The sequence below is a fragment of the Plectropomus leopardus genome, chromosome 18, assembly GCF_026936395.1.
Source record: "Plectropomus leopardus strain MGB_pleo_1.0 chromosome 18, ASM2693639v1, whole genome shotgun sequence".
Classification (NCBI taxonomy): Eukaryota; Metazoa; Chordata; class Actinopteri; order Perciformes; family Serranidae; genus Plectropomus; species Plectropomus leopardus.
This window is the reverse complement of record NC_142193.1, coordinates 19,988,864-20,015,997: the sequence shown is the minus strand read 5'-3', so window position 1 is coordinate 20,015,997 and position 27,134 is coordinate 19,988,864. Positions and strand designations below refer to the sequence as shown.

Sequence of the window (27,134 nt, the reverse complement as noted above, 5' to 3'; positions counted from 1 at the left end):
CTTTCCCAGGTTTCGTGTAAAGGGGTTTTCCAGATCACGGGCCTCCGCACACATGAGTGGTTTTCTTTAGCCTCTTATCTGAAAACTCACCAGTTGAGCATTGATTAGAAGTAAACATCAGCTCTGATTCTTGCATCATCTTTTGTTTTTTCTTCAGAAGTAGATGAAAAAAACATCAGGGATGACCTTGCTGGTGCAGCTTGTGTATTAATAGTCAAATTAATTCAACCCTGTTTCCAAAAAAAAATAAATACTGTGGCAAAATAGTGCTCAGGGTTGATGATGGGGTACAAAGAACAGGTTTTAGGCACCAGACGTCAGGCTTCACGTGCTGCATCCCAAAACACTCTTAAAGGTATGCAGGAATGTCGGCTACTGTATGTAAACAGTACGGCCAGGAAAAGCCAACCCCAGATTCATTCTAGTTTGGAAACAAGCTTTATCTGCTTGGCATTTCACCTGACTATACTCTCTTATCTGCGCTGTGTCTATGATTTTATTAGCTTCCTCGTGGATGCATGCTGTGTACAGTCTGGCACCTGGTACCTGGTGGCTATCTTTTTGAAGTCCCATAATCTGCACGCTGTGCTCAGGAATGTCCCGAACATAGAAAATGAGAAGAAACTAAGAAAATACAGGCAGAGTCTCTGTGGATAAAAAGACTGCCACACTTCTAGTGGTTACTTCTGTATGAATGTATATATTGCTTCTTAGAAAAACTCTCACATAATATACCTTTAAGGTTAGAGAAAGATGAGAAAGATTTGCAGATATGTTCATTAAAAACATTTCCCGATTACTCTGTATAAAAAAGTAAGTAAGTAAAAGTAATTTGGGCGTAATTATGTTTATTTTTAAACATATATGCTTATCAAATTAGTAGTGTTAGAAGCATTGTTTTAGGTAGAAAGGGTTGATGTATAAATTATTTAGCTGAATGAACAAAACCAGCTGAGAGTCAATGAACCTTCCCCGTGGAAATATGAATGAAATGGCATCAACACTCAGTCAATACCCAATTATTTTTGCTTTAACTTGCTTAAGATCAATTTAGCAAGGGTCAAAAATGGGCAGAATCATGTCATGTCAGCTCCCCTGAAAGTGTCTATAATCAATATTTTTTGATAATAACAATATATGGTATGACAATTTAAACAATGTCGCAGGTAAAAGCGACAAGGTAAATTCTGAAAAGTACATGGATACAATGCTTAATTAATACGTTTTTAGCTCAATAATCACTCCATAATCAGTGCGTGCAAGATGAGCAAACATTTAAAAGCTTTCTTGTTACTGCATGCTTTGTTGCCAGGAGGATTTTAGGTGGGTAGTTGCACTCATTATTTCGTTAAACATTACAACATTAAATTTCTTCATATAATCCCTTGTGTTTATAGCCTACAGCTGATAGATGAAATAATACTTGGGGGAAACAAGGGGAAAATCTGTGTTTTTGAAGTTACACATTTGAATATCAACTGTTTCCTCTTCCTTTACAAGAATACTTCGCCCACAAAATGACCATTGTGTATCAATTACTTAAGTTACATAATAAATCTAACTTGTGACAAAAATTTTGTTTTTCTCCCATCAATGGTGAGTGGAGAATCCAAAACTGGACATTCTTAATGAGTCAGTCAGTCATTTTCTGTAACTGCTTGTCCTCGTAAGGGTTGCGGGGGGGGGCTGGAGCCAATCCCAGCTGTCATCGGGCGGAAGGTGGGGTACACCCTGGACAGTTCGCCAGACCATCGCAGGGCCCATTCTTAATGAATTAAAGTAAATTAAATAGCAAAAGTATATTAAAACATCTGTTTAGAAACTATAGCACAACATGCACAGTTTAATCTAAGTTTGATTTATCCAGTCGTATGCTCAGTTCTCCACAAACACATGCATTTTCGCTAAAACCTTACTATTTAAAACACTTCTAACTCTGCTCAATGGAATGCATGCGCACTATTGAGATGCACACCCTTGCCTATTTGCACTATGTTGTGTTTTCCTCATGAAAGTAACATGGGGTGAGCAACTGATATACATGTGGTCATTTTGCACATGAAGTATTCCTCTAAGACTTTAGGGAAACAGGAAACACACGTGAAGCTAAGCACATACATGGCCTCCTGACAGCCTGCGGGGATGTATGACAACCGCAGATCTCCTGGGAGCTTCAGCAGTGGAGATCCGCTGATGTTTTCACTATCACTGACTGACAAAAACAATAATTACTCATTTATTGGTTTAGGTGTGAGGAGATTAATGATGGACATATTCGTCTGGCCAGATTACATTATCATGTGAAAATGACAAAAATACTTAAAAGGTTTCTTTAAGGTCAGCTGCAGTGCATGTGCTCGACTGCTCGACAGAAACTCAACATGACAGAGGTCAGCAAAGAGATTAAATGCATGTGTGAGGGAAACTGTGCTTGAGAGCCACTGTTAATCATTCACCCTCTGAGACATCCTTAGGCCACTACGTGTGTGTGTGTGTGTGTGTGTGTGTGTGTGTGTGTGTGTGTGTGTGTGTGTGTGTGTGTGTGTGTGTGTGTGTGTGTGTGTGTGTGTGTGTGGTGGTCGTGACCCACTCAGTCACACCAGGTTATCAATCATACACAATCATAATCTAAGAGAGCACTGACATTGATGCATCATGAGTTATGAGACAAGGAGAGAAAGTGTGTGTGTGTGTGTGTTTATAGCAATAGGGGGTAGGTGACAACACCTCAAGTAGTTGCCGTCGTCCTTGTAGAAATACCTGGTTATCGATGTCCTTGTCGACTATTCTGAAGCCCTGACCTGCTCTGTCAAGGCCATTCATTTTGTATGTCACAGTCCTCATTTATAGCAATATTAGCTGTCCTATCTCAGAAAATAATTTAATAATTCAAGGGTCAGGGCGATGAGAAAGAGCTTAAAAATACTAAGTTAGAGAGAAGAAAATCCTGGTGACACACTAGACTGTAAATCACTTTACACAGTCAGGAATAGAAAACACAATGGAGGATATCTTTTTTTTGGGCTCTTCTTTTCCATTCAGGGCTGCCTTTTTGTCATGATATGAATCCAGTTTTTATACAGTGTGTGTGTGTGTGTGTGTGTGTGTGTGTGTGTGTGTGTGTGTGTGTGTGTGTTTCACTCCAGTAGGGAAGTGACAGTGAGCAGCCCGAGCCCCTGACCTATAATCCACTAACTGTCATCCGTATCCCTCCCTACTTGATCTCCTCCATTTGTCTACGCATGGAGAGGGCACACAGCCCACACTAATCCTCTGTGTGCACACCATATAAAGAGATGCACACACTCAGAGTCATGCGTGCGCATTTATATACACACACACACACGCAGATGCCTCCACAAGTGATATAGTGGAAGAAGAGACGCTTGAGGTATACACAGCTGGGCTGAGCCTTGCACCACTAACCTACTTTGAAAATCCGAATGCAGCATCCGCTTCCCTATCAGTCTCTCTTTGAATCTGTGCCACTGCTGCACGTCTTCATCTCCATCTCTCTCACCTAAACATATACAAACCGACACACACATACACGTGTATATACACACTGACAGGTTGCTCAAGAGCCCCTGTGTCACGTGGTCATCCTGCTGTGCTCTTTGTAGCCTTTCTCGGTGACAAACAGAGCACCGCTGCCACTCTGAATAGCACAGAGCTGATGATGGGGAAAGGAAAGACTACGGCTGCAACAACCTCTGCCGTCTTTACAGCACCGGCGGCGCAGTCATAGCTCATCCTCTCTCCCTATGAAAGAAGAATGAATTTTGCATGATGCAGCAGCATCTTACAGTGAAAAGGGCAGTGGGGGTAGCGGGTGAAAACATGCCCATTTTGCAAAAAGAAGAAGAAGAAAAAAAAAAAGAATACTGGCAAAGACTGAGGATGTGCTGTAGTAGTTTACTGACACATTGACCCCCTGAGTAAGTCACACAGTGTTACAAATCTCTTCTTAAAAGCAGTCTGGCATTGGAGTGGCAGTGCCATAAGCCCCAGGAGGAGAGACAAGAGGGCTGTAAGAGGCTGGAGGCAAGCCAGATGCTCTATGCAGACATACACCCACAAACACACACACACACACACACACACACACACACACTGGAGTGAGATAGAGCAGAGAAAGCAGAAGCCAATTCATAGTGTCCACCAAGGGTCCGCTTTAGTCCGCTTAACATAAATGTCATCATCCACCCATGTGTAGGAGGGTCTCTATTGACCCCTATGCGGACATCCATGTGCAGCCCATTTTTTGTGACCGTGCAGACTTAACGCATAGCAAGCATGCCAACAGCACATGCTCCAATCTTTCCATCTTCCACTCTAGTCCAAAACACTTCAGTCAAGCCAACTGCAGCCACCGCATCATGATAGTTAAGGCTCGGTAATGCTTTCCGCCTGGATGGTCGCATGGCGATGAGCTGATGTGGAATCGTGACGAGGAAAAATTTGGATATTTCATACCCTGCTCTTTCTCCTAACAGCAAACCAACATTCTCTCAAGCTGGGGGGCCAGTGTGTTGAAAAGAGCATGATTCTCCACTCATAACTTTGGTATATTCAGTATTTTCACTAACAATCATTTTTATAATTACTCCACCCAAACAGCTGTCTTCAAATGTCCAATGCAGACAGTATGTCCCAGCCTTATAGTGGGCTATAGAGCTAAATACACAAGTGCGCTAGAGAAAGAATTAGTCTCAAATCAGATATTCCAACAGTCTATGAGGTATTCCATTTACTGCAATGGAAGAAAGGAAAAGCAGCAAATTTGACATTCGAGAAGCTGAAACTATCCAATTTTTGGCATCTTTGCCTGAAAAACCACTTTTCCCCAAGTCACTCTCTTCAATTTGTCTTTTAAAGTCTGATAAAAATCACAGTTATATAATGATATTGTATTCCAACATGGCATTAGTAGAGTAAACTATAGCCCGTTGGAGTGTGTGTTGTGTTTCCAGAGTGTGGAGCACTGGATGTACTGGCAGTCAGAATGGGATACACCTTTTTCCTGCATCTTCAGCGGGTCAAACAATCTTACATAATTGTTCCAACTTTCCCGTTTCCCGTCCACTCTGCTCGACCTTCTCTTCCTTTTCCGACAGACCTGACACACACACAAACACACACACACTTTACTGGAAGCCATGAACTCCCACAAAGGCCCAAGTGGAGCAGGACGTTCTTTGCCTGAATTTCACTTCAGCACATGACTTCAGACTCCTGGGACTTTTTAGCACGCTCTGATTTTTCTTTCCAAAGAGGAGAAAAATGGCTCGATTTGCCTCACATCTTCCGTCCTAAAGCCCCTTGATGGTCCTAATGGGACAAAGACAGATCCCGGTGTGTGGCTGTTTAACAGCAGACCCTTACTGTGCAGCACTGTCTGTTAGATGAAGACGAAACTGGATACTTTCTTTAAAAACCCCCGTGTGTGCTTTTCTTCCTCTGCTCCAGACAAAAATTAAGTCTTGCCATCAGCGTCATAGCCACTTTAAAAGAACTTCAAACCCTTTTTTGCAGGCAGAGAAAACAGAGTGGAGGTCCAACAGGATTTGCATGCACGCCTCATGTTCACTTTTAACTTTGCTTTTATTCACGCAAGTAGATCACATCCAAATCCACAAAGTTGACTTCCATATGGGTCAGTCTGACATAATGTCTGTTGAGTCCAACTTAAACCTCTGAGGGGATCTGTCATGAGTAAATGTAATGTGCTATCTGATATTCAGCCAGGCCAAACTCAACAAGGGCCCTCTGTGTTCACTGACCTTTTTGTCGAAGATGAAACACACACACACAGACTTTAGTCTATACAGTGACGTCGAGCCACATACGGAAGCCAGAGGTTTTTTTTTATCTCTACATCAGCTTCTCAAAGCAGCTACTGAGCCGCGGTGAGCTGGACTGCTGGCGCATGACAGTGTGTGAGAGCAGTGAGAATTCACGGCAGTCAAAACAGAGAAAACACTTACACACTTAACAAGGGTGAGTCACATGCACAGACACATCCCCCAATCACACACAAACACACACAGGAAGAAAATAATTCTCACAAGGATTGGGGAATTGGATAAATATTTTTGTTTTTTTGTCAACTGGGCAAGGACATAACCAGTTGTTTTTTAAGGGATTGATTTTTGTCATTTTATTTTGCTAATTGAACACCTTTGATTTCTTCCCAAAACATGGGACAAAGGATAATGAGCAACTTGGAAAATCCCGAAGTTACAAAAAAAAAAAAAAGTAAGTAAGTAGGTTCCCAAAGACCAGAAAATTGGTTTGGGGTGGGGATATGATCAAAAAACTAGGGAAATGTCCATAACACTAAATTCATAATTCTTATACTTATATAACTGAAATTTTCATTTTCTCGTTTGTTTTTTATTTCTCTTTTTTGTGTGCTTATTAATTAGGTGAAGTTGATATCTCTCAAGTTAATCACAGTTTGCACGAGGTAGGGAAGTCATGTTTACAAATTTCCTTCAGTAGCTTAATATTTCGCCATTTATAAAAATCCGCTTGTTCTTTGGACCCACAAGCCACGGCCCAAACCTGGAGCGACATCACTTTTCTCATCCTGCTTTCAGACGCCTTTCACAAGTATTTAAACCTCTTTACTCTGAGCACATTGGCTTGATTGCTTTCAAAAACATGGGAAAAATGGCAATGAGCAAATTGGTAAGAAATGTTTTGCAAAATTTGCAAGAAATTTGTAGATTTACAAAATTATTTTTAAAAAGGTAGGGTAGAATGTCTAAGAAAAAAGGAAAAAGCTAAAGAAAAAAATATTTACAATAATCATAATAACATGTTTTAAATTCTGTTACGACATTATTATAATTTTATAAACCGTTTTTTCCAGGTCATTTTGTTTTATTTTACTTTTTTTCATTTATTATTTATTTTAACTATATATATATATATATATATATATATATATATATATATATATATATATATATATATATATATATATATATATATATATATATATATATAATTTCCTTAAACTTTTCAGTAAGTTCTTGCAAGTTTTTGATTTCCATTTTTGATTTTGAATGAAATCAAGTCAGGTTGTTTGGGTTTCAAAGGGTCAACTCCCAAGTCTCCAAAGAACATTTCAAATATAAAAAAAAAAACTTTGACACAAGTTATAGATTTAATAAAAACGTACAACAGCAGACTGCACACTGGGTGATCTAAACTAAAACCTTGCTGCTGCCAGTGCCACATGAACTACCCTCCACTGTAAGTCACCAGAGTTTTACAGAACAACTCCTCTACTGTACTGTCCCTCTTGCTGCCTAACTTCCTGCAGGGCCCTCAGGTCCTTTGACGTCCCACAGGCTGTGTACAGATCCTGCTCGAGCCTACTCATGCTTTCAGTTAACACCCACAGCTAAATTCTCCGTAGATATCTGCAGCACAGGTGAACAAGGTGACCCTCTTAAAAGATATAAAATATTAAATATACAGTCTAAAGAGGTGTGTACTATTAAAGCATTATTTGATCCTACACTCCATAAAGACTTCAGGACACTCCTCTCTCAGCCACCTGACAGCGTGTGGGCTGTGGGGAAGAGACAGCAGCTGCAAATCTACTCCAAAGACAAAAACACAAATCCTGAACAAAGCAGGAAGCTGCTGGCACTGTCCTGCAGCCGGTGGATGAATGGCCCAGAGATCTCAAAGCCCAGCTCCTCGTGTGCGTCTGTCCTCGCCCGAGTTGGACTGCAGCGTACCATAACCCCACAGACCACACACTGACACACACACCCACGCACTAAATTGCCAAGATTAAATGGCTGGTTTTCACAGTGTGTAAATAGAGCAGTCTGTAGCCAAACTCTCAAGCCGTCACAAGGCGTGCTGTGAAGCCAGTGTCTAGCATAAATGCTCTGATTCATACCATATGGACATCACTCATGAAGTCTCCGCTGAAGATGTATAAACAGCTCACCAACTAACAAGGATAACACTGACGAAGAGGAAGCAGAGATACTGTAGGTGTGCATTTGTTGGACTATCACAGTCAGTCATGCAGAACCTGAATGTGTTACAGTAAGCTACACTCAGTCAGACTGGCTCTACTGCAAAGCTTTGTGGGCTCTTGTTGGCCCTTTGTCCATTGAGCGACTGTTGCGGCAGAGGGCATTGTATTGTTGACTGTCATGCGTGTCAGATGGATTACTATGAACCCTTTTTCTCTAAGCCTTGTGCAGTATGGCTGACAGTGGTTGCAGAAAAGTAACTGATATGAGAAAAACAACAATAGTTAAATAAAGATTAAAATAGGAGAACGAAAACAACACTAAGAGTCTACAGCAGTGATACTCAACTTACGGCCCGCGGACCAGATAGGGTGCCAGCTTGGTCCATTAACCAGTTTTTAGAGTGAAAATAAATTGATTAACACTGACCTTTTTTTATTTGAAAGTGAATTAAGTGCCAGAGTGAAGAAAAAAATAGAGCTTATCAAAGAAAAGTGACAGGGGAGAATTCCCCAGACCTCCAACAGAGGTCAGCAACATCAGCATGCCTACATGCTCAAAATTAAAATGCTAACATAGCTAATGTTCGACATGCGTAATACCATCTTCACTACATTATTTAAGCATGCTAGCATTCACTAATAAGCACATAACAAACAAAAACCAAAAAGTAGCCTACAGCTCAAGCTGTTCGAAATGTTGGTGCAGGTCTATATTTTTCATTACCTCTCTGAATCTGTTACTATTATTATCATAATAGTAGGGCTGTATCACACAATGTGTACATTTATTAAGAGAATGTCAAATATGTATTTCATTTGTTAGTATTTCTGGTTTTTATTTAATTGTTATTATTTTCTGTCTTTCATTTCCCTGATATTTATGTGTTGGGACACTGATGGCAGTTACTGGTTGACATACACCTGCATATTGTGTCAAAAATCAATAAAAATAGTTGGTAAAAAAAAAAAAGAAAGTCTGAGGATCACCAGAATAACAATAAATTCCGAATTCATGGCAATCGATCCGATTGTTTTTCGCAACATTTCAATCGTAACCACAAATGTCAACATCCTGGTAGCCCTACAAAAGAAGTCAAGGGATCACCAAAATCATTAAGACTCCTCCTCTGGAGACTGTGAATGCATGTACAAAATTTTATGGCAATCATTTCCGAAGTTGCTGAACTATTTTAGTCTCGAACAAAGTGGTGGACCAACCAACACTGCCATCCATCCATACAGCCACTAGCATGGAAAAAAGTGTATGGTAATGTTACTCTCTTTTCTCCAACACAGAGAACATTTCAGGAAAAAAAAAAACATGGAGAGGAAGATGGAAAATAAATGAAAACTGAATTTCCATCAAAAGTATGACCAGGTTTGATGGATGGCCATGCTCTGCTCACTGTTCAGTGAGTTAATTATGACAAAAAAGAATGACTTTCATTGAGAGAAACTCCTGTTATACACTGGAGAATTGATTCAGTAAGAATATCTAGTCCACCACCACCCTCCCTCGCTGTCTTTCACTGGCAGTGCTCCATATTCTTTGGCCATTTTCCAACTTTGCTCTGGCACTTCATCCCGCCCTCCCCTTATCCCCTCCACACACATCTCCTCCTGTCTCGCTCTCTCATTCCCTCTCAGACATCTCACCATCACTGCTACTACGACTATGTCTCACTCTCACTCATTGCGGTCACACGTTCTTTCCATCCTCACGCCTTTCTCGCTGTCTGCTCTCCATCTGACACCTCAGTGTCTCACTCTGTCCACCTCACTTCCTCTCACTCGACTTGTTGCCTGGAAAAATGTGTGTGTGTCCCTTTGTGGGGAATGACTGTCAGATATTGAACTTAGTCAACCAACCTGCCACACACCCGCCAAATCACGCTGAGTAGATCCATGCTTGTAATCCTCACTAGCACGATAGCTCATCATCTACTTGTTCTGCGATACCCCGAGTGCCTGGCTCTGCTGTGGGCTTTCGTGTGGGTGTTAAGTTTTTATAATGGCAATTTGTGGATAATCTTCGCAAAATTTCAACACAAAGCTAAACACCAAAACTAAAAACAATGAAGCACTGCAGCTTCTCTTTCCTGCAGCATCCAGGACACTATTTTTTCCAGATGGCAGGTCAGACTGTGGCGTAAATCACACACTCATACCTGCTCTCTCACACACACACACACACACACACACACACACACACACATCATTCTACGTCATGATCCATCCATCTATCTTCCCTGCAAACAGTGCCATAAAGAAAAAATGTAATTTGTGTGAGTGTCAGTGTGTCAGCGTGCAGACGTGAATATATGCGTGTGTGTATGTGTGTGTGTTTATCTGCTCCTGGCTGTTGTCAGCTATCCCTGGTTGGCATCACAGCACCATATGTCTGTCTGTGGGGCTGTGCTGACGTGTGCCACCGCTGGAGGCCAGGCTGGCCGCAAACAGCACAATGACAGCTTTATGCCCGCATGCCATGCATTGTAATACTCTAGCAGATAGTCACATCCTGCAGCTCTGCAAGCAGAGAGCATGTGGCACTGAATACCACTGACTTACAGAAGTGAGACAACATAAGTGATGGTTTGTCACCCACAGGATTCAGTTTATGATTACAGGCTTAGTAGTTTGCTCAAACAGAGGGATGGGACCAAAAGCGGGCTACAGGCCCCTCTGAAATCTGATTGGCTGTCCCTGATGCCTCTAACAGAGTGAGAAGGTAAAACGTAGTTGGCTTGTTAGTATTATGGATGGATTTACAGGACAGGTTCACCGGCTACAGGTCCAGGGGTCCCTGCACTAGAACCTCTGGATGAAGTGAAGGTAAAAATCAAAAGAGACACAAAACAACTATGAGGAGATGACAACCAATCAAGAAGAGATGCAAAATGACTGCAAAGAAGTGCAATATGATCTATACAAGATGCAAAACGAACACCAACACACAAAAAATGACCAGAGACACAAAACAATCACAATAAGGGGCAAAGTGACTACCAAGACATGAAATATGACCACAGAGAGACGAGGATGACCAATAAGGCATGACATTTTTTTTTACCATGAAACAGAGAACAACCACAGAAAAATGGCACAAAATGGAAACATGGAAATCTCCACCAAGACATGTAATAATACCACAAAGAGATGCACAATGATCATCAAAAGATGCAAGACAACCAAAAAGATATGCAAAACAACCACAAAGTGGCACAAAATTAACAAAAAGAGACACAAAACAATCACAAAGTGGTGCAAAATGACCACTAAGACATGGAAATCACCAAGACATGTAATACAACCAAAAAGAGATGCAAAATGACCATTAAAAGATACAAGACAACCACAAAGAGACACAAAACAACCAACGACCTTTGCAAGACAACCATAAGGACCACAAAGACGCACAAAATGACCATCAACACATGCAAAATAACCAAGTAATGCAAGATTACCATTAAGTGTTGCAAAATGACCAACAAGCTGCAAAACGACCACCAAAACGCAAAATAAGCACATGCAAAAAAGACTATAATGACATGCTAAACGGCCATCAAGTGACAGGAAACTACCAAAACAGATTGATAACGACCACAAAGAAACAAGAGATGCAAGATGACCATTAAGTGGCGTAGTGACCACAAAGACACAAAATGACCACCAAGATGACCACAAAGAGATGCAGAGTGACCACTAAGAGAGGCAAAACAACTACCAAGAGATACAAAACTACCAAAAACACACTCAAAATGATCACACTTGGATGCAAAACAACCAAAAAGAGTCAGAAAATGGCCACAAAGATTGAGTTTGGGTGTTTTGCTCAGAGACCATTGACATGCAGGGGCTTGTTGTCTCATAATTTGTCCAGGGTTGTAGGCTATTCAGAGCTATTGCCAAGAAACAGGGCTTTACACGTGCTCCAAGTCTTAACGCATTTCACCTCAAAAGTTTCTAAACCTTTCCCTGTGCTGAACTATGTGGAGTGGATGTCTTATCTACAGGCTGGTGTTGCAGTGACACATCTGTGCCAACACTTTGGTCATGAGTAAATAAATGAACTCCTGTGTCATGGCTGTGCCTGGGTGTGAGCGGACCTGTTGGGCCAGAGTGACACCAGCCCACGGCTGACAAAGGCTTAGATAAACACAAGTCTACTGGCCACAGCACTAATACCAGTCTGATGCATTGACAGTCGTCATGCTGATCCATCCAAACCTAATAATAACCTTGTTGAGTCTTATCATCACTCTGAATGTAGGTCAATCTTTACACCTTCTCACATCTAGCATATAGGACTCTTGACACATCATAACACAGCATGGGTGATCGGGGGTTCTGCTCATTTAAGAGTCTTTACCAGAAAATGCTGATGTGGGAAAGATAACTGACTGTGGACAGATCAATGTTGCAGCATGTAGCATTAACTTACTCCTTGTCAAGTCTCAAATCAGTGAAATCACAGGCCAAGTCAGTACCCATAACATTATTATCAATACAATGACAAATATTATTAGCAGGCTACAGAGGCACATGTCTCCTGACTGTTAAAAACAGCTACAAATCATGTCTCTGAATTGCATTGAATGAATCATACCTTGGTTGTCCTCGTCCATGTTTGCAGCCTATAAATGAAAGATCCCCCAAAAATCGGTCACAGAAACTTCCGTCGTACGAAAAAAAAGGTGGCTCTAATGCATATAGCAGAAACGCGTCCTAATTTTCAGGACGCATTTGGTACACAGGTTGTCTCACGGGCAGCGTCTGTCTTTTTGGAAATGTTATGGCCATTTACGCCTCCCAGTCGCGCGGCGGTCCCTCCGGTTGCATTCAGTCAGTGAGCTGTGCGTCTGCAGCGGCGGTGGTGTCTTTTTGCCCACAGTGGACGAGCGTGTTATCGTTATCCCTCCAAATACGCCTTCACTCCACTAGTATCGGGAGAGTAGTTGACATGGTTGCGTCAAGTTGCTCCACACATCACGGGAGCGCTATCGGAAGTGCGGGTGACTGTGTCTTCAAAATAAAAGTCCCACATGCGCACTACCTAGCAGGTAGTTATTTGTTGTATTTTGGAATTTAAAAGAGGAAGTGTGTATGTGGTGTTCTTTAAAATTTGACACTAGTTTGTTAATCCCAGCTCCACTGCACAGCCCATGCTGCGCGTCAGCATTCATCGCCGATCAGTGTTCACATGACTCCAGGCAACAGTGAGACTATACTCAACAAATTACACCACCTATAATGTTTTTTATTGATTATACTATATGCTTTAATTATGCTGCGATTGCTCTATTTGATTTTACCCCTCAAGTTTTAATGGCAATTTAATTAATATAGAGAATTAATAATAATTAATATCTATCTACACACACACACACATATATAGAGTAGTGGTCGCTAAGAGGACTCTTTCTCTCTCTCTCTCTCTCTCTCTCACACACACACACACACACACACACACACACACATCTAAATAGATGTAGTGTGCGTGTGTGTATAGATAGATTTTTGTGGTCCAGGACCAGGGGCCTATTGTGCTATGATCTGCCTACGATTGTGGTGTCAGCACATGTAATAGACTTCAAATTTATTTAACAATGAATATTTTATTTTTCTTTTCTGCACCAAGTTGCCAGTTTATTAAGTACACCTTGCTAAAACTAATGCTGTCTAATGCATCAGTCCTACAATAAATCCTACCTTCATGCTAATGTTGATTCTTCAGGCCATTTTGGAGGCTGCGGTCGGTGGGATTATACTGTTTCTCTTATTCTGTCCACTCCACTTATATCAATGAGGGAAAATACCAGCATCAATACACTTTCACATTTTTATGAATACAAGTTGACATCAAGAAGACCATTTATTTCCTCTAATGCACAGTGTTACACAGTATTTTCTCTCATATCTCTCAGAGTTTCTTTGGTGCAAAGTATTGCAGTCAGTAAGCCTTTATCTGAGAAAGGAAAGTTTTGCAAAAAGGCACAAATGTATAGGGAAAGATAGAAAAGTTTTTGGAGAACACTATATGTTCAAACATGATTTAGCAAATGAATCAAGTGGAGCTACCCAGCTGCTCCAAATGGCATGAAATTGTATCAGTATACTTTTCATAATCCATACCAATCCAAAATATAACAATAAAAATATTTCAGATCAAACTATGAGGACTAGTGGACGAGGCTCTTACATAAGCCGGGAGAGTGATCAGGTTAGGAAATAGTTGGCTGAATTACACATACACAGATTCAGAGAGAGAGAGAGCTTGTTTCTCCAGCACACGTGGTTTCAATTATAGCATTCCTGCCTCTGCAGAGAAGGAGGGGGTCTCACTTCCTGTGTGCATTACTCCGATGGTCAAGCATGAACAGATGTTTAAACATATTCACTCATTTGTTTATTCATAGGTGTCTCTTTTGGACAAATGTTTCATTCTCTGTCCTCTGTCCTAAACAAAGTGACATTCTCCAGACATAACACAAACAGTTCTCCTGATTTCTCGTTGTCGTGCGATTAAGGCAATAACTTTACTATAAATTGATTTCGTTTAAGCAAATGACTAACCTAACTTTTTTATATAGAGTAAGTATTTGAATTCACTTGTCACTTGTCTGTCTTAGAGATAGAGTCACAATCTTCCAAAAAGGTAACAGCACTGTAGCAGAGCAGTCAATGAGAGGCTCAAATGAGTCATTTTCTACAAGTTAACATCATCAGTGATTACACAATCCACTAAACCCCCTCGATCCGGCATGATCCAGTCTGGTGCAGCCTGGTGCCGGATGACAAGAGCAAGAAAAACTAGAGCCCTACAGTAAGGTTACACCTGGATAAACTCCCCTATGGTGATGGGTTAGTGTGAATTTATCAGATATTTGGGTTCATGCATCCAGACAGTGTTTGTTTTCTCTGCAATCTGGCATGAAGCATAGGCTGTGAAGACCTAACCATGTGTTTTAAAGGAAACTTAATTCCCAAAGATGTGCAGCACTTAGTAGAGTGGGAAAAACCCCCAAAAGAAAACAGGGAAAAGGGGAGTGTTTAGTGAGGGAAAATCTGTGTGAAGCCACTCCAGTTTGGGGCCCAGCAAGAGTCTTTCTCCCGAAGTTTTACATACTCAGTGGATTGATGCAAAGTAGTTATCACATAGAGAAAAGCCTGATTTGAATGTTTTCTGTGCTACAAGTGGAAAATAGGTCATATGCATAATGTCGGCGGTAGCTTTGGGAATATGGTAAGACAAATACGGTGTTGCTGTCCGTTTCTGTCAGTGCTGGACCCGGTCAAGCAGAGCATCGTCATTGAAGTAGTAAGTTCCATTAAAAGCAATTAGATTCCTAAGTCTGTCTCTCTGGCACACACACACACTCAATACGCTCTACTCCACATAAATGTCATGCTAATGTGTGTATGAGTCATGAGCGAGACCTCTCGGTCTGGCCCAGATTGTGGCCTTGGTGATGAATTTAAAGCTTTAAAACCAACAAAACATCAGTTTTATTCAGAGTGTTAGACTAACTATTTGAAACCACAAAACAAGGGCCGCAAAGTCTCCACAGAGTAAAAGTCTGTGGCTTGAAGTGAACATGTGTGGGGCTTTCGGGCTGTCTGACTCTCGTGCCGTTGAGGGTACATACATGCCCCCAGGGAGACGCACGTCTGGCAGATTAGGCCAATCTTCATGGGAAACGTCTGTGGTACTCCTGACCGACTTCACGTGACCTGATTGAGCAGTCATACCACTTCATATGCTTCAGTCACCACGGCAATGCCCGGAGGGTCATCACCTCCTCCCTTTAAAACCGCCCAAACCATAATTACACACACACAGACACACACACAAGCAACCCCCATTTCTCTACCTTCACCACCCCAAAATAATTCCCCTCATAATGTAATCAAGTGCAGTCATATAGCATAAACCCCCTGGAGGTATCTGAACCCGACATGTTTCCTGTAAATATAAAAGGGATGTAAGGAGCAATAGATGGAGGAAGTCCCCCCCCCTTGTAGACCACTATATGATCTTGTTGAGCAGTGCAGGAATGAGTCCCAAATCCAAGAAATCAGTTAGCATTTCAGCACTCGTGGTTCCCTCGTCTCAAAGACATGGGTTTTTTGAATGGGTTTTTAGGTAGAAACCTGAAATAAGGTCTGTGGTTAAAACAAGCTTCAGAGATTTTCCCATTTGGCTCTACAATATAAAATGTGCCAGTAAATACCCCATTCATGAATTTTAAATCTTTTATGTGTCTTAAAAAATGTGGTTAAATGAGACTACAGAACATCATCATGCCAAACACGACTTTACAGCCTCATTGTGGTTGTATCATTAAGTCATGGGACCATAGTAGTTCATTCAAAGCCGAACATTTTACTCTTTAGTTCTGGCAACTACATTTAAGCTTCAAAAATCATAAAAGTTGTGTTCATTTGTGAAGATCATCTTGTTGAACAAAACATGTAAGTAACATAATTGTTTGTTTACCACAAATCCACTCCTTGCACCTTCACACCTCCAAATATGATACATTTTGGCTGAAATTTAGAACTCAAGGCTTACAAACTACAGTCTACAAACCAATGGGGTTACATCAAAGTAGCTATGGCTATTATTATATACAGTCACACAAAACTAAAATGTACTACAAACCTATGACAAACTGTGACTCGTCCAATTACCTTTTGAATTGCATCATATGTGTAATTCGTGGTACAATTCAAAAGGGATCATAACATTTATCGTCTCTCGCCATTGACAGCAGTGCATATTTTTTCCAAAATATGGTCCCATGGGGGTCATTAAATGGGGAGGACCTTCGCCCCTCTATAGTAATTTTAGCTCCCTTTTTTGATTGATATTATGCTGATTCAGAGGTGAATTTGGGAGTTCCCATCTTCCTTTATGTGTTTATCCCCCAAATTGTGACCTGGACTGTCCTCAAGCTGGGGATGTAACTGGGGTTTCACCTCCTTCCTGTTGTGGAAGGTTAATCTTTGCCGTGATGGCGTGTGTGACAAAAGGTCACAGGAAGCCGAATGCAGCAGGATTTCCTACTTCCTTCACTCTGGTTTTATATCCAGCTCTGCATCTCTGACGGCATCTGATCGAAGGGCAAAGTTGAGTTGATTTTCTGCGCCCAAGGACACAAATGAGTAGAGTCTTTATTTGGACTCTGTCCGCAGGGCACAAAGGCAGCAGTGTGTACCCGAGAACTTTCACGTGAAGCTGTGAGTGTGTGCGTCCCTACATTTAAAATACAATCCTCCTGGACCTGCTGTGGTTACATAACAAGCTGTAAAGGTTATTCCCCTAAAGTTTACTCCCGTGCTTAACAAAAGGTTTTACATCCATACACTCAGTTAGAACACACACACACACACACACACACACACACACACACACACACACACACACACACACTCATACACGCACACACACCATCAGTTACCCAAGAAGTAATTTTAGTGATTATCAGTGGAGATTATGTGAACAAGATACGACAGTAAAACAGCACAGTGGCGTGCAAAATGCAGTTTTTCAATTAATATAAGGCATAATGCAAACAAGTCAAAAGCAGCAATTATTTCGACATTTTTTGATGCTGTGAACAAAATAAAACTGCACTTGTCTGACACATTAAAGCAGGAATGCAAATTCAAAAATGATGAAAACAGAAAAATGTCACATTTACACCTCTGAAAATAGGTGCATATTTGAATGCTCTTTTGCTGTATGACCTATTTCAGTGCCACAATATGACTACAGCAAATACACAAATCTCCCTCCTCCACATTTTACTCTCTCTCTTGCTTCCTCCTCTTCTCCTCCCCCACTCACTCCTTTGATTCAGTTTTGAGGTCAGCTCGGAGCTCATCTCAGCACCTGATCTCATCCTTTTTAACGCTTTGCATATGCCTCTCGTCCCCCGGTTGACGGCATTCAAATTGAAGGTGTAACTCAGGTCTATTTAAATAAACCACAAAGAGGACGTTATGCACAGTAATGCTCTCCAGTGGCAAAACCTCAAGCTGAGGGTGAGAGGGATCAGCATAAATCACGTTTAAAGACTAAAAGCATCAGAGATAAAAATCATGTGGATTACTGTTTGATTACATTTAGCATTCATAATCCATTCTCTATGCATAGACGTGGTGAATTAATGTGTGTTATTTATAAATGCCCATGAGTGGCTGTCAGTCACAATAAAAATGCCATACGTTAAGTGAATAATTGTGATTTGACACACTATAGTCACTTCACTGCAAATATGTGAAGTTTAATTAATTTTCTAAATCTTCATTTGGGCATCTTAAATGCTAAAAAATAAACAAATCAATAAATAAAGCCTTATTTCCTGTTTATTTGAGACACAAGAAGTTGATGAACAGTTTGGATTTTGGATCAACAGCCAGAGATGATTATTGGTGTAACCATCATACCATAGAGAGGTTCTCTGGAGAACCTCACAGGGGGTTTTGGGTCAAACTTTTCACAGATGGTTCTAGGTTTAACCCTTTGTGATGGGTTCTAGTAAGAACAGGCATGTGCAAAGTCCAGCCTAGGGGCCAATCATGGCCCTCGGACAGATTTTAAATGGCCCGTGGTTTGTCTTAAAATATACTACATGTGGCCTGCCACGCAATATTAGTTAATCAAGCAAGAACACTCATTTTGCTCATGGCAGGACTATGATACGGTTGTAGACATGCACCAATATGAACTATGCAGGCAGAACTGTTGTGTTTTCATCAAGAGACAATAAGCAAACAATCAAAGACAGAAGCGTAACAGCGTCCTACCACACCCTGTTACTCTTTCAGCCTTTGTGTCTCCATTGCAGTGTAGGTCCCCAGTAAGCCCCACTGGACACTAGAGTTTTAATCCCTCTACAACAGTTTCTGTCTTTACATAATCAGTCTTCTTCTCTGAGTTTCTGAGTTGGAAAGTCGTTCCTCCGACGGTTTATGTGCTTTGAGGTCGTAAAGTGGGAACATCATTGAAGCTACAAAGAAGATGGGTTGTATTTTACTGCTAAGAGTGTTTAAACATGGATGTATTAAAAAGTGTGGATACATTCAAGGAGGCAGGGCCACGTTCATCTTTATAAGAGCTGCATGAAGCAAAAAAAAGCTCTTATTCCAGGTATACAATACCTGGATCTACTGGTCCAAAAGGCATGCGCACTAGAGACCTGCAGCAGCTAAGAGCGGTTTAGTGCTTCACTAGCTTGAAAGGTGGTCTAAAAAATTTAATCTTGTGACTCTTTTAGACTTTTTAAATTTTGGTTTATAAATATTTACTTATTTCCTCTTTCCTAATGTAAGTCAATGGGGAAAAGTATTTCTGGGCCCATGGGCATCAACTGACTGACCCGGATGGTGTAATTCCACTTTTGGCCACTATGTGAAATTTGCATCAGAGCCTGGTGCACCTCCTGGGGGCTTGATTTAAACAAGAGTTTGATGGCTTCTTTAACTGAATGGAGCTTGAAGGTATCATTGAGTAACTCAGTTTAACCTCCGTCAGTCTTCGTCACCGGCTGTTGATACATTGCAGTTGATTTTCGGCTAATGGCTGGATGTAAGCAGGTCCTCCGACGTCCACTATGTATCCGTCCACAGTGACTGATGTGTTTGTTTCTTGCCACCCACCCACCCGCTTGGTTCTCTGATCTCCACGAAGTCAGCCTGGAGCAGTCTCAGTCAGTTTCGCGCTTGCGCTGCGGGCTCGGACACTTCTGGCTTGTCCGAGCCCTACGCGAAACAGCTGGCCCGCAACATGTAGCATGAAGCAAGGCGCTGCCAGCGGCTGGGCCCCGGGCATCAGAGCAGTCCAGCAACACTCCCTCCAGAGACTGGAGGGAACGATGATCTGAACGCAGACCAGGGGTTCTATTCGTAAACTCTCTGAAACAGATGTTGATGACATCATTTGGTGATGTCACGAGGCATAATCCCTGCCCAAATACCTTGACTGGTGACATCATTCATGATGTCACGGCACATCAGCCCTGCCCATGAAGCTGGACTGGTGACATCATTTGTGATGTCACGGCACATCAGTCTTGCCCATTAACCTGGACTGGTGACATCATTTGTGATGTCACGGCACATCAGCCCTGCCCATTAACCTGGACTGGAGGTTTTAGATTTTGTTATTATAATCATACTGTAATTGTATTCAGTTCTATTTTTCATACTGAACTTATTATTGGGTTTTTATACCATATATTATCATTGTTTTTGATACTCAGTACTTAAATGAATTGATTTTATTTTTTATTTTTTGTTTGGTTGTTCATTTGTTTACTGTATTGAGTGACTTGTATTTTTTGATTTTCATTATATTATATTGCAATTTTTTTGTAATACGTCACAAATTTTTTCGACTGGATTTATTTTCATTTGCACCTACTTTTTTTTCTTATTTATTATTAGATGTTTATTATATGATGTTACTTTTAACCCCAGAATTCTATTATATTACAACCACTTTTGCTCTTTTTAAACACATTATACAAAGAAAATGTTGGGGTTTTTTATGAATAAATGGATGCATTTTGTTAACATACTCTATGGTCTATAATGTCGTATAATTTTTTGAAACAGCATTTCTTACTGTGACTGTTAAAGGGTTTGAGAAGTCTCATTTCAAATGATACATTTGATTTATCTTGTAAACCAGATGCTCCCAGGAATCACAGACGATATTGATGAAAAATCTGTTTTGTAATTATGAAAATGAAATTATTTGCCACTTATATGATGAATGCCAGTATTATTGATTTGTTTATTATTGATTGTTTTTGGCCAAAACCTAAATCTTACAGGGTCGCATTGAACACATCATGAGAACTTGACTTTCGCTTAGTGCTCATTTTAACTGAATGGAGCTTGAAGGTATCATTGAGTAACTCAGTTTAACCTCCGTCAGTCTTCGTCACCGGCTGTTGATACATTGCAGTTGATTTTCGGCTAATGGCTGGATGTAAGCAGCTCCTCCAACGTCCACTATGTATCCGTCCACAGTGACTGATGTGTTTGTTTCTTGCCACCCACCCACCCGCTTGGTTCTCTGATCTCCACGAAGTCAGCCTGGAGCAGTCTCAGTCAGTTTCGCGCTTGCGCTGCGGGCTCGGACACTTCTGGCTTGTCCGAGCCCTACGCGAAACAGCTGGCCCGCAACATGTAGCATGAAGCAAGGCGCTGCCAGCGGCTGGGCCCCGGGCATCAGAGCAGTCCAGCAACACTCCCTCCAGAGACTGGAGGGAACGATGATCTGAACGCAGACCAGGGGTTCTATTCGTAAACTCTCTGAAACAGATGTTGATGACATCATTTGGTGATGTCACGAGGCATAATCCCTGCCCAAATACCTTGACTGGTGACATCATTTATGATGTCACAGCACATAAGTCTTGCCCATGAAGCTGGACTGGTGACATCATTTGTGATGTCACGGCACATCAGCCCTGCCCATTAACCTGGACTGGTGACATCATTTGTGATGTCACGGCACATCAGCCCTGCCCATTAACCTGGACTGGTGACATCATTTGTGATGTCACGGCACATCAGCCCTGCCCATTAAGCTGGACTGGTGACATCATTTGTGATGTCACGGCACATCAGCCCTGCCCATTAACCTGGACTGGAGGTTTTAGATTTTGTTATTATAATCATACTGTAATTGTATTCAGTTCTATTTTTCATACTGAACTTATTATTGGGTTTTTATACCATATATTATTATTGTTTTTGATACTCAGTACTTAAATGAATTGATTTTATTTTTTATTTTTTGTTTGGTTGTTCATTTGTTTACTGTATCGAGTGAATTGTATTTTTTTTGATTTTCATTATATTATATTGCAATTTTTTTTGTAATTCCTCACAAATTTTTTCGACTGGATTTATTTTTATTTGCACCTACTTATTTTTTCTTATTTATTATTAGATGTTTATTATATGATGTTACTTTTAACCCCAGAATTCTATTATATTACAACCACTTTTGCTCTTTTTAAACACATTATACAAAGAAAATGTTGGGGTTTTTTATGAATAAATGGATGCATTTTGTTAACATACTCTATGGTCTATAATGTCGTATAATTTTTTGAAACAGCATTTCTTACTGTGACTGTTAAAGGGTTTGAGAAGTCTCATTTCAAATGATACATTTGATTTATCTTGTAAACCAGATGCTCCCAGGAATCACAGACGATATTGATGAAAAATCTGTTTTGTAATTATGAAAATGAAATTATTTGCCACTTATACGATGAATGCCAGTATTATTGATTTGTTTATTATTGATTGTTTTTTGAAACCTAAATCTTACAGGGTCGCATTGAACACATCATGAGAACTTGACTTTCGCTTAGTGCTCATTTTAACTGAATGGAGCTTGAAGGTATCATTGAGTAACTCAGTTTAACCTCCGTCAGTCTTCGTCACCGGCTGTTGATACATTGCAGTTGATTTTCGGCTAATGGCTGGATGTAAACAGCTCCTCCGACGTCCACTATGTATCCGTCCACAGTGACTGATGTGTTTGTTTCTTGCCACCCACCCACCCGCTTGGTTCTCTGATCTCCACGAAGTCAGCCTGGAGCAGTCTCAGTCAATTTCGCGCTTGCGCTGCGGGCTCGGACAAGCCAGAAGTGTCCGAGCCCTACGCGAAACAGCTGGCCCGCAACATGTAGCATGAAGCAAGGCGCTGCCAGCGGCTGGGCCCCGGGCATCAGAGCAGTCCAGCAACACTCCCTCCAGAGACTGGAGGGAACGATGATCTGAACGCAGACCAGGGGTTCTATTCGTAAACTCTCTGAAACAGATGTTGATGACATCATTTGGTGATGTCACGAGGCATAATCCCTGCCCAAATACCTTGACTGGTGACATCATTCATGATGTCACAGCACATAAGTCTTGCCCATGAAGCTGGACTGGTGACATCATTTGTGATGTCACGGCACATCAGCCCTGCCCATTAACCTGGACTGGTGACATCATTTGTGATGTCACGGCACATCAGCCCTGCCCATTAACCTGGACTGGAGGTTTTAGATTTTGTTATTATAATCATACTGTAATTGTATTCAGTTCAATTTTTCATACTGAACTTATTATTGGGTTTTTATACCATATATTATCATTGTTTTTGATACTCAGTACTTAAATGAATTGATTTTATTTTTTATTTTTTGTTTGGTCATTCATTTGTTTACTGTATTGAGTGAATTGTATTTTCTGATTTTTATTATATAATATTGCAAATTTTTTTGTAATACGTCACAGATTTTTTCCACTGGATTCAATTTTATTTGCATCTACGTATTTTTTCTTATTTATTGTTAGATGTTTATTGTATGATGTTACTTTTCACCCACAGAATTCTGTTATATTACACTCACTTTTGCACTTTTAAAAAACATATTAAAAATTGATATTTAATACGTAAATTATTAAATAAGTTTCTTACCATTCACCAAACTTTTGCCTTTTGACTTTTGCCTGCCATGTTTATGCATTCATGACGTGAAGTCAGCAACTTGGGTTATAAAATCATTGGTCGTTCATGTGAATTTTCCCAGTGGGAAAGTTGTCATTCCGATTATTCCGACATCACATGAACAAAGCATTAAAAATGGTGTCTTCTTCTGCCTTGAGTTATATCCAATCAGCACGAGTCAACCCCAGGCCCCAAGAATGAATGATTGGGCGGGACCCCGTAAAGCTTCTACTAATTCCTGCAGTTGAAACAGGCCTCATTGGGGACAAACATTAGAACCCTATACGGTTCGAGTTAGCACCTTTTATTTCAAAGAGTGTTTAAGGCAGAGAAAAAAGAAGGAAAATTTGTCACACAAGAGCTCAGTAACAAGCATCCATCCAGGCTTGAAAGAAATGGTCCATACCCAAATTCTTTAAAATCTTCATGTAACTAAAAGCAGGTTTATAAAGTTTATGCAGGCTTTGGGAAAGGAACTCAGCAACCAGACACCATCTTTAATTCAAAAGAGGAAACTTCTCTTAAATACATGAGTATAAAGACAACACCAAACCAAAAAGAACCAACCTGGATAAACATAACACCACTTAAGTTTTAAATACAGAAAAAAAAAATTAAAAGCTCACAGTCTCTCAAGAATACCACTCTAATGAATTGTTAAAAGTTTATGAATAATGTGTTTGGAATTAAAAAATACTGCATTGCAGCTTTAATTGAATCCCTGCCATTTCCATTTGCAGTATTATCACTCTTTCACACTCACTCAAATAAAACACATGTGAGCTGCTGCAGATGCCAAAGGCTAAAACTCTCTAATCTTTATTCCACAACCCCCTTTTTTTTTCTAAGGGTACAAATGGTGGTTGGCAAAAACAGAGTGATAACCCGACTTATCCTTCATCTATAGATCTCTCTCTCTCTTTCTGCCAGTCCTCTATGATAACCCTATTAAAATATTTTCCTCTGGCAAATCCCAGAGAAATAAATCCTCTTTTTTCCAGAAAAAAGTGGGTGGTGGTAGGAGGGGGGGCAGGAAGGTTTGTGTGTCACATGGAGGAATATAGTTGCCTTGGCAACCCCTGATGGTTTTACTCTGCAGCCTGGCATCAGAGCGACTGGTTAGAATAAGTTTGCTGGGGACATTTTGCGCCAAGCAAGGGTGTCAGCAGTTTGGAAATCTACTTAAAAAGAAGTGCACATTCAAGAGAGTTGTCAAATGGGTCTGCAGGCAAAGACTCATTCATCTCAAGTGGTTTCTCTTTCTTTAAATATAGAGAGGGATCACAGGGGGATCTTTAATAGATATAGGTCAAAGAAAGAAGAAACAATTACACCTTATAGCGCACATTTGCATGTGCTTTCCAGATTTTGTAGAAGTGCGTAAATAAAACTGAAATTATACATCTTGACAGTTAGCAGTACAGCACTGGAAACTTTGTTTTTTGCTTTCTTTCACTGGTTTGGTGATGAATAAATGTGGTACAGCCTCTTTGGCTTTGTATTTCTCCTCTTTATCAGCTGGTATTCTCTTCAAAGAGGTTAACAGCTCATGATGTGTGTTATCAACACGCAGGGAAGCCGATCCTGTATGATGACAGGCTGCCTCCCCCCTGTGGAAAGATCTGATATTACAACAGTTCATGTTATATTAACAGGGGTGTCCAAACATCTTTTGATTGGGGGCCAGATTAGAAAATGTGAAATACCTGTGGGCCAGCTGTTTTCTTGTATAATTTGGATTATTATAGCAAAATCTCTCATAAATGCGACAAATACAGTTAAATCTTCCAATTAAAAAAGTATTCAGCTTTCAACTTCTCCTAAACGCAGCAGCCCTCACTGTCGACTTAACGCTTCTCTGCTGTGGCCTTGTTTACTACCTGGTGATTTCTGCCTTAAGATAACAATTTGTTTGCTTGTTTACCGCCTGTAAATGAAAACACACTAGCTGTGCCTGCACAGTTTCTACTTGATGCTTGTCTACAAATTGTATGATAGTCCCGCCACTGTGAGGTGAACAGAAAAATTGCACTATGATCTTGCTCAGTTAACCAGATTTTCTGTGGCTGGCACCATATATTTTGAAAGTCAAGCTGCACGCTGTTTTGAAAATTTGTCTGAGGGCCACAATTAGCCCCTGGGCCGGACTTTGGACATGCCTGCCATGAAGGATGTTGCCACAGAAGAAATGTTGCAGCTATGTATTATATTAGATTAATGGAGGTGACACGAATCTCAAAAAGGTCAATTATGAAAATTAAGGCAGTTAAACACCTTTAAGAGGAATTTTTTCTTGTATTTGTTTACAATCTGAGAGCCTTGACCTGAAGCTTCATATTTGGATTTGTTGTGGGAACGTTTTCACTGAAAGGAGAGCTTGTGTGACAGTGCTGATAAAAAAAGTTGTATCTGATTTAATATAATTGGATGATAATTTAAGCATTTCTGGTGTGTTACATTGTTTTGGAAAAGAGGGGAAATGTACTTATAATATGTTGTTTAGAGCACAAGTTGTTTTTTTGTTGTTTGAGTTTCATACTCTGAATGTTAAGTTTATTGTATATGATATATGTAGAATACCAGCAATGTAAATCAACTCACTCAGTATGATATTAATGCTAGCCTTGTTGTCTATGTTGAAATTAAGGGTAAGCGTGTGGGATTTAAAACACACACACACAAAATTTGTAGCATAAATGTGGAATCCATCTGACCTTAAGATCTGGTGATGCTGGGAATCGTTGCATGCTTAAAATGTAATATTATGAAGAAACAAAAGTGTTTTTTGTTTTTCTGAGTGTTCGTGTGGAAACCAATGACATTTCCCCCCTTTTGCTCTATTTAAAGGTCAAGTGTGCAGGATTTAGGGGAATATATTTGCAGAAATGTAATGTAATGTTTTTATCTTCTTCATTAGTTTATGATCACCTAAAAATAAAAACGGCTGTGTTTTCGTTACCCTAGAATGAGCCATTTTTAGTTACATACAGAGCACGTCCTCCTCCACAGAGTCCACCATGTTGTTCTACAGTGGCCCAGAATGGACAAACTACGCACTGGCTCTACATAGGATCATTCAGATTTTTGTGTTGCCACTGTAGTTCTCCTTAATGCTTGGCACACGGGAAAAATGTGAGTTCTTTAACCTCACCGGTCGATAAAGCTTTGGACCTTTGAATTTAAATTCTGCAACATCGCAACCAATTGAAAATTCTCCAAAGCAGGCATAGCTGAGGTTGGAGCAGCTACATGACCTGCCCACCATACATTCACCATCAGCCCCCTTTGCCCTTTGATCAGCAAGCAGATGGCCAAAAGAAAATGCTAACAAGTGCAAGTGTTTAGTTTGTCCATCGTGGGCTATAATGTCGAAGAGGACCCACTCCGTAGGTAGACAGTAATGTCTCATTCTAAAGTAATGAAAACACAGAGATTCTTAATTTCAGGTGATCGTACAATACTGATGTCAAAGTTATAAATATTATGTACAATTTCTAACAAATTTCCCCCTAAATCCTACACACTGGACCTTTAAAGGGCATTTAGCAAACCTAGAAAATGAATCAATCGTTCCCTGAATGACAAAAAAAGGCT

At 40.5% G+C, this 27,134-nt stretch overlaps 1 protein-coding gene across 1 annotated transcript in view; it reads right to left on the bottom strand.

The window, feature by feature from the left end:
• Positions 1–12,993, bottom strand: part of cyth3b (cytohesin 3b) — a 48,694-nt gene extending 35,701 nt beyond the window's left edge. The window contains exon 1 of the mRNA XM_042504656.2: positions 12,618–12,993. Within this exon, the coding sequence (XP_042360590.1) occupies positions 12,618–12,636 (19 nt within the window). The 5' untranslated portion in view covers positions 12,637–12,993. The remainder of the gene's footprint in view (positions 1–12,617) is intronic.
• Positions 12,994–27,134: the final 14,141 nt, after the last annotated feature.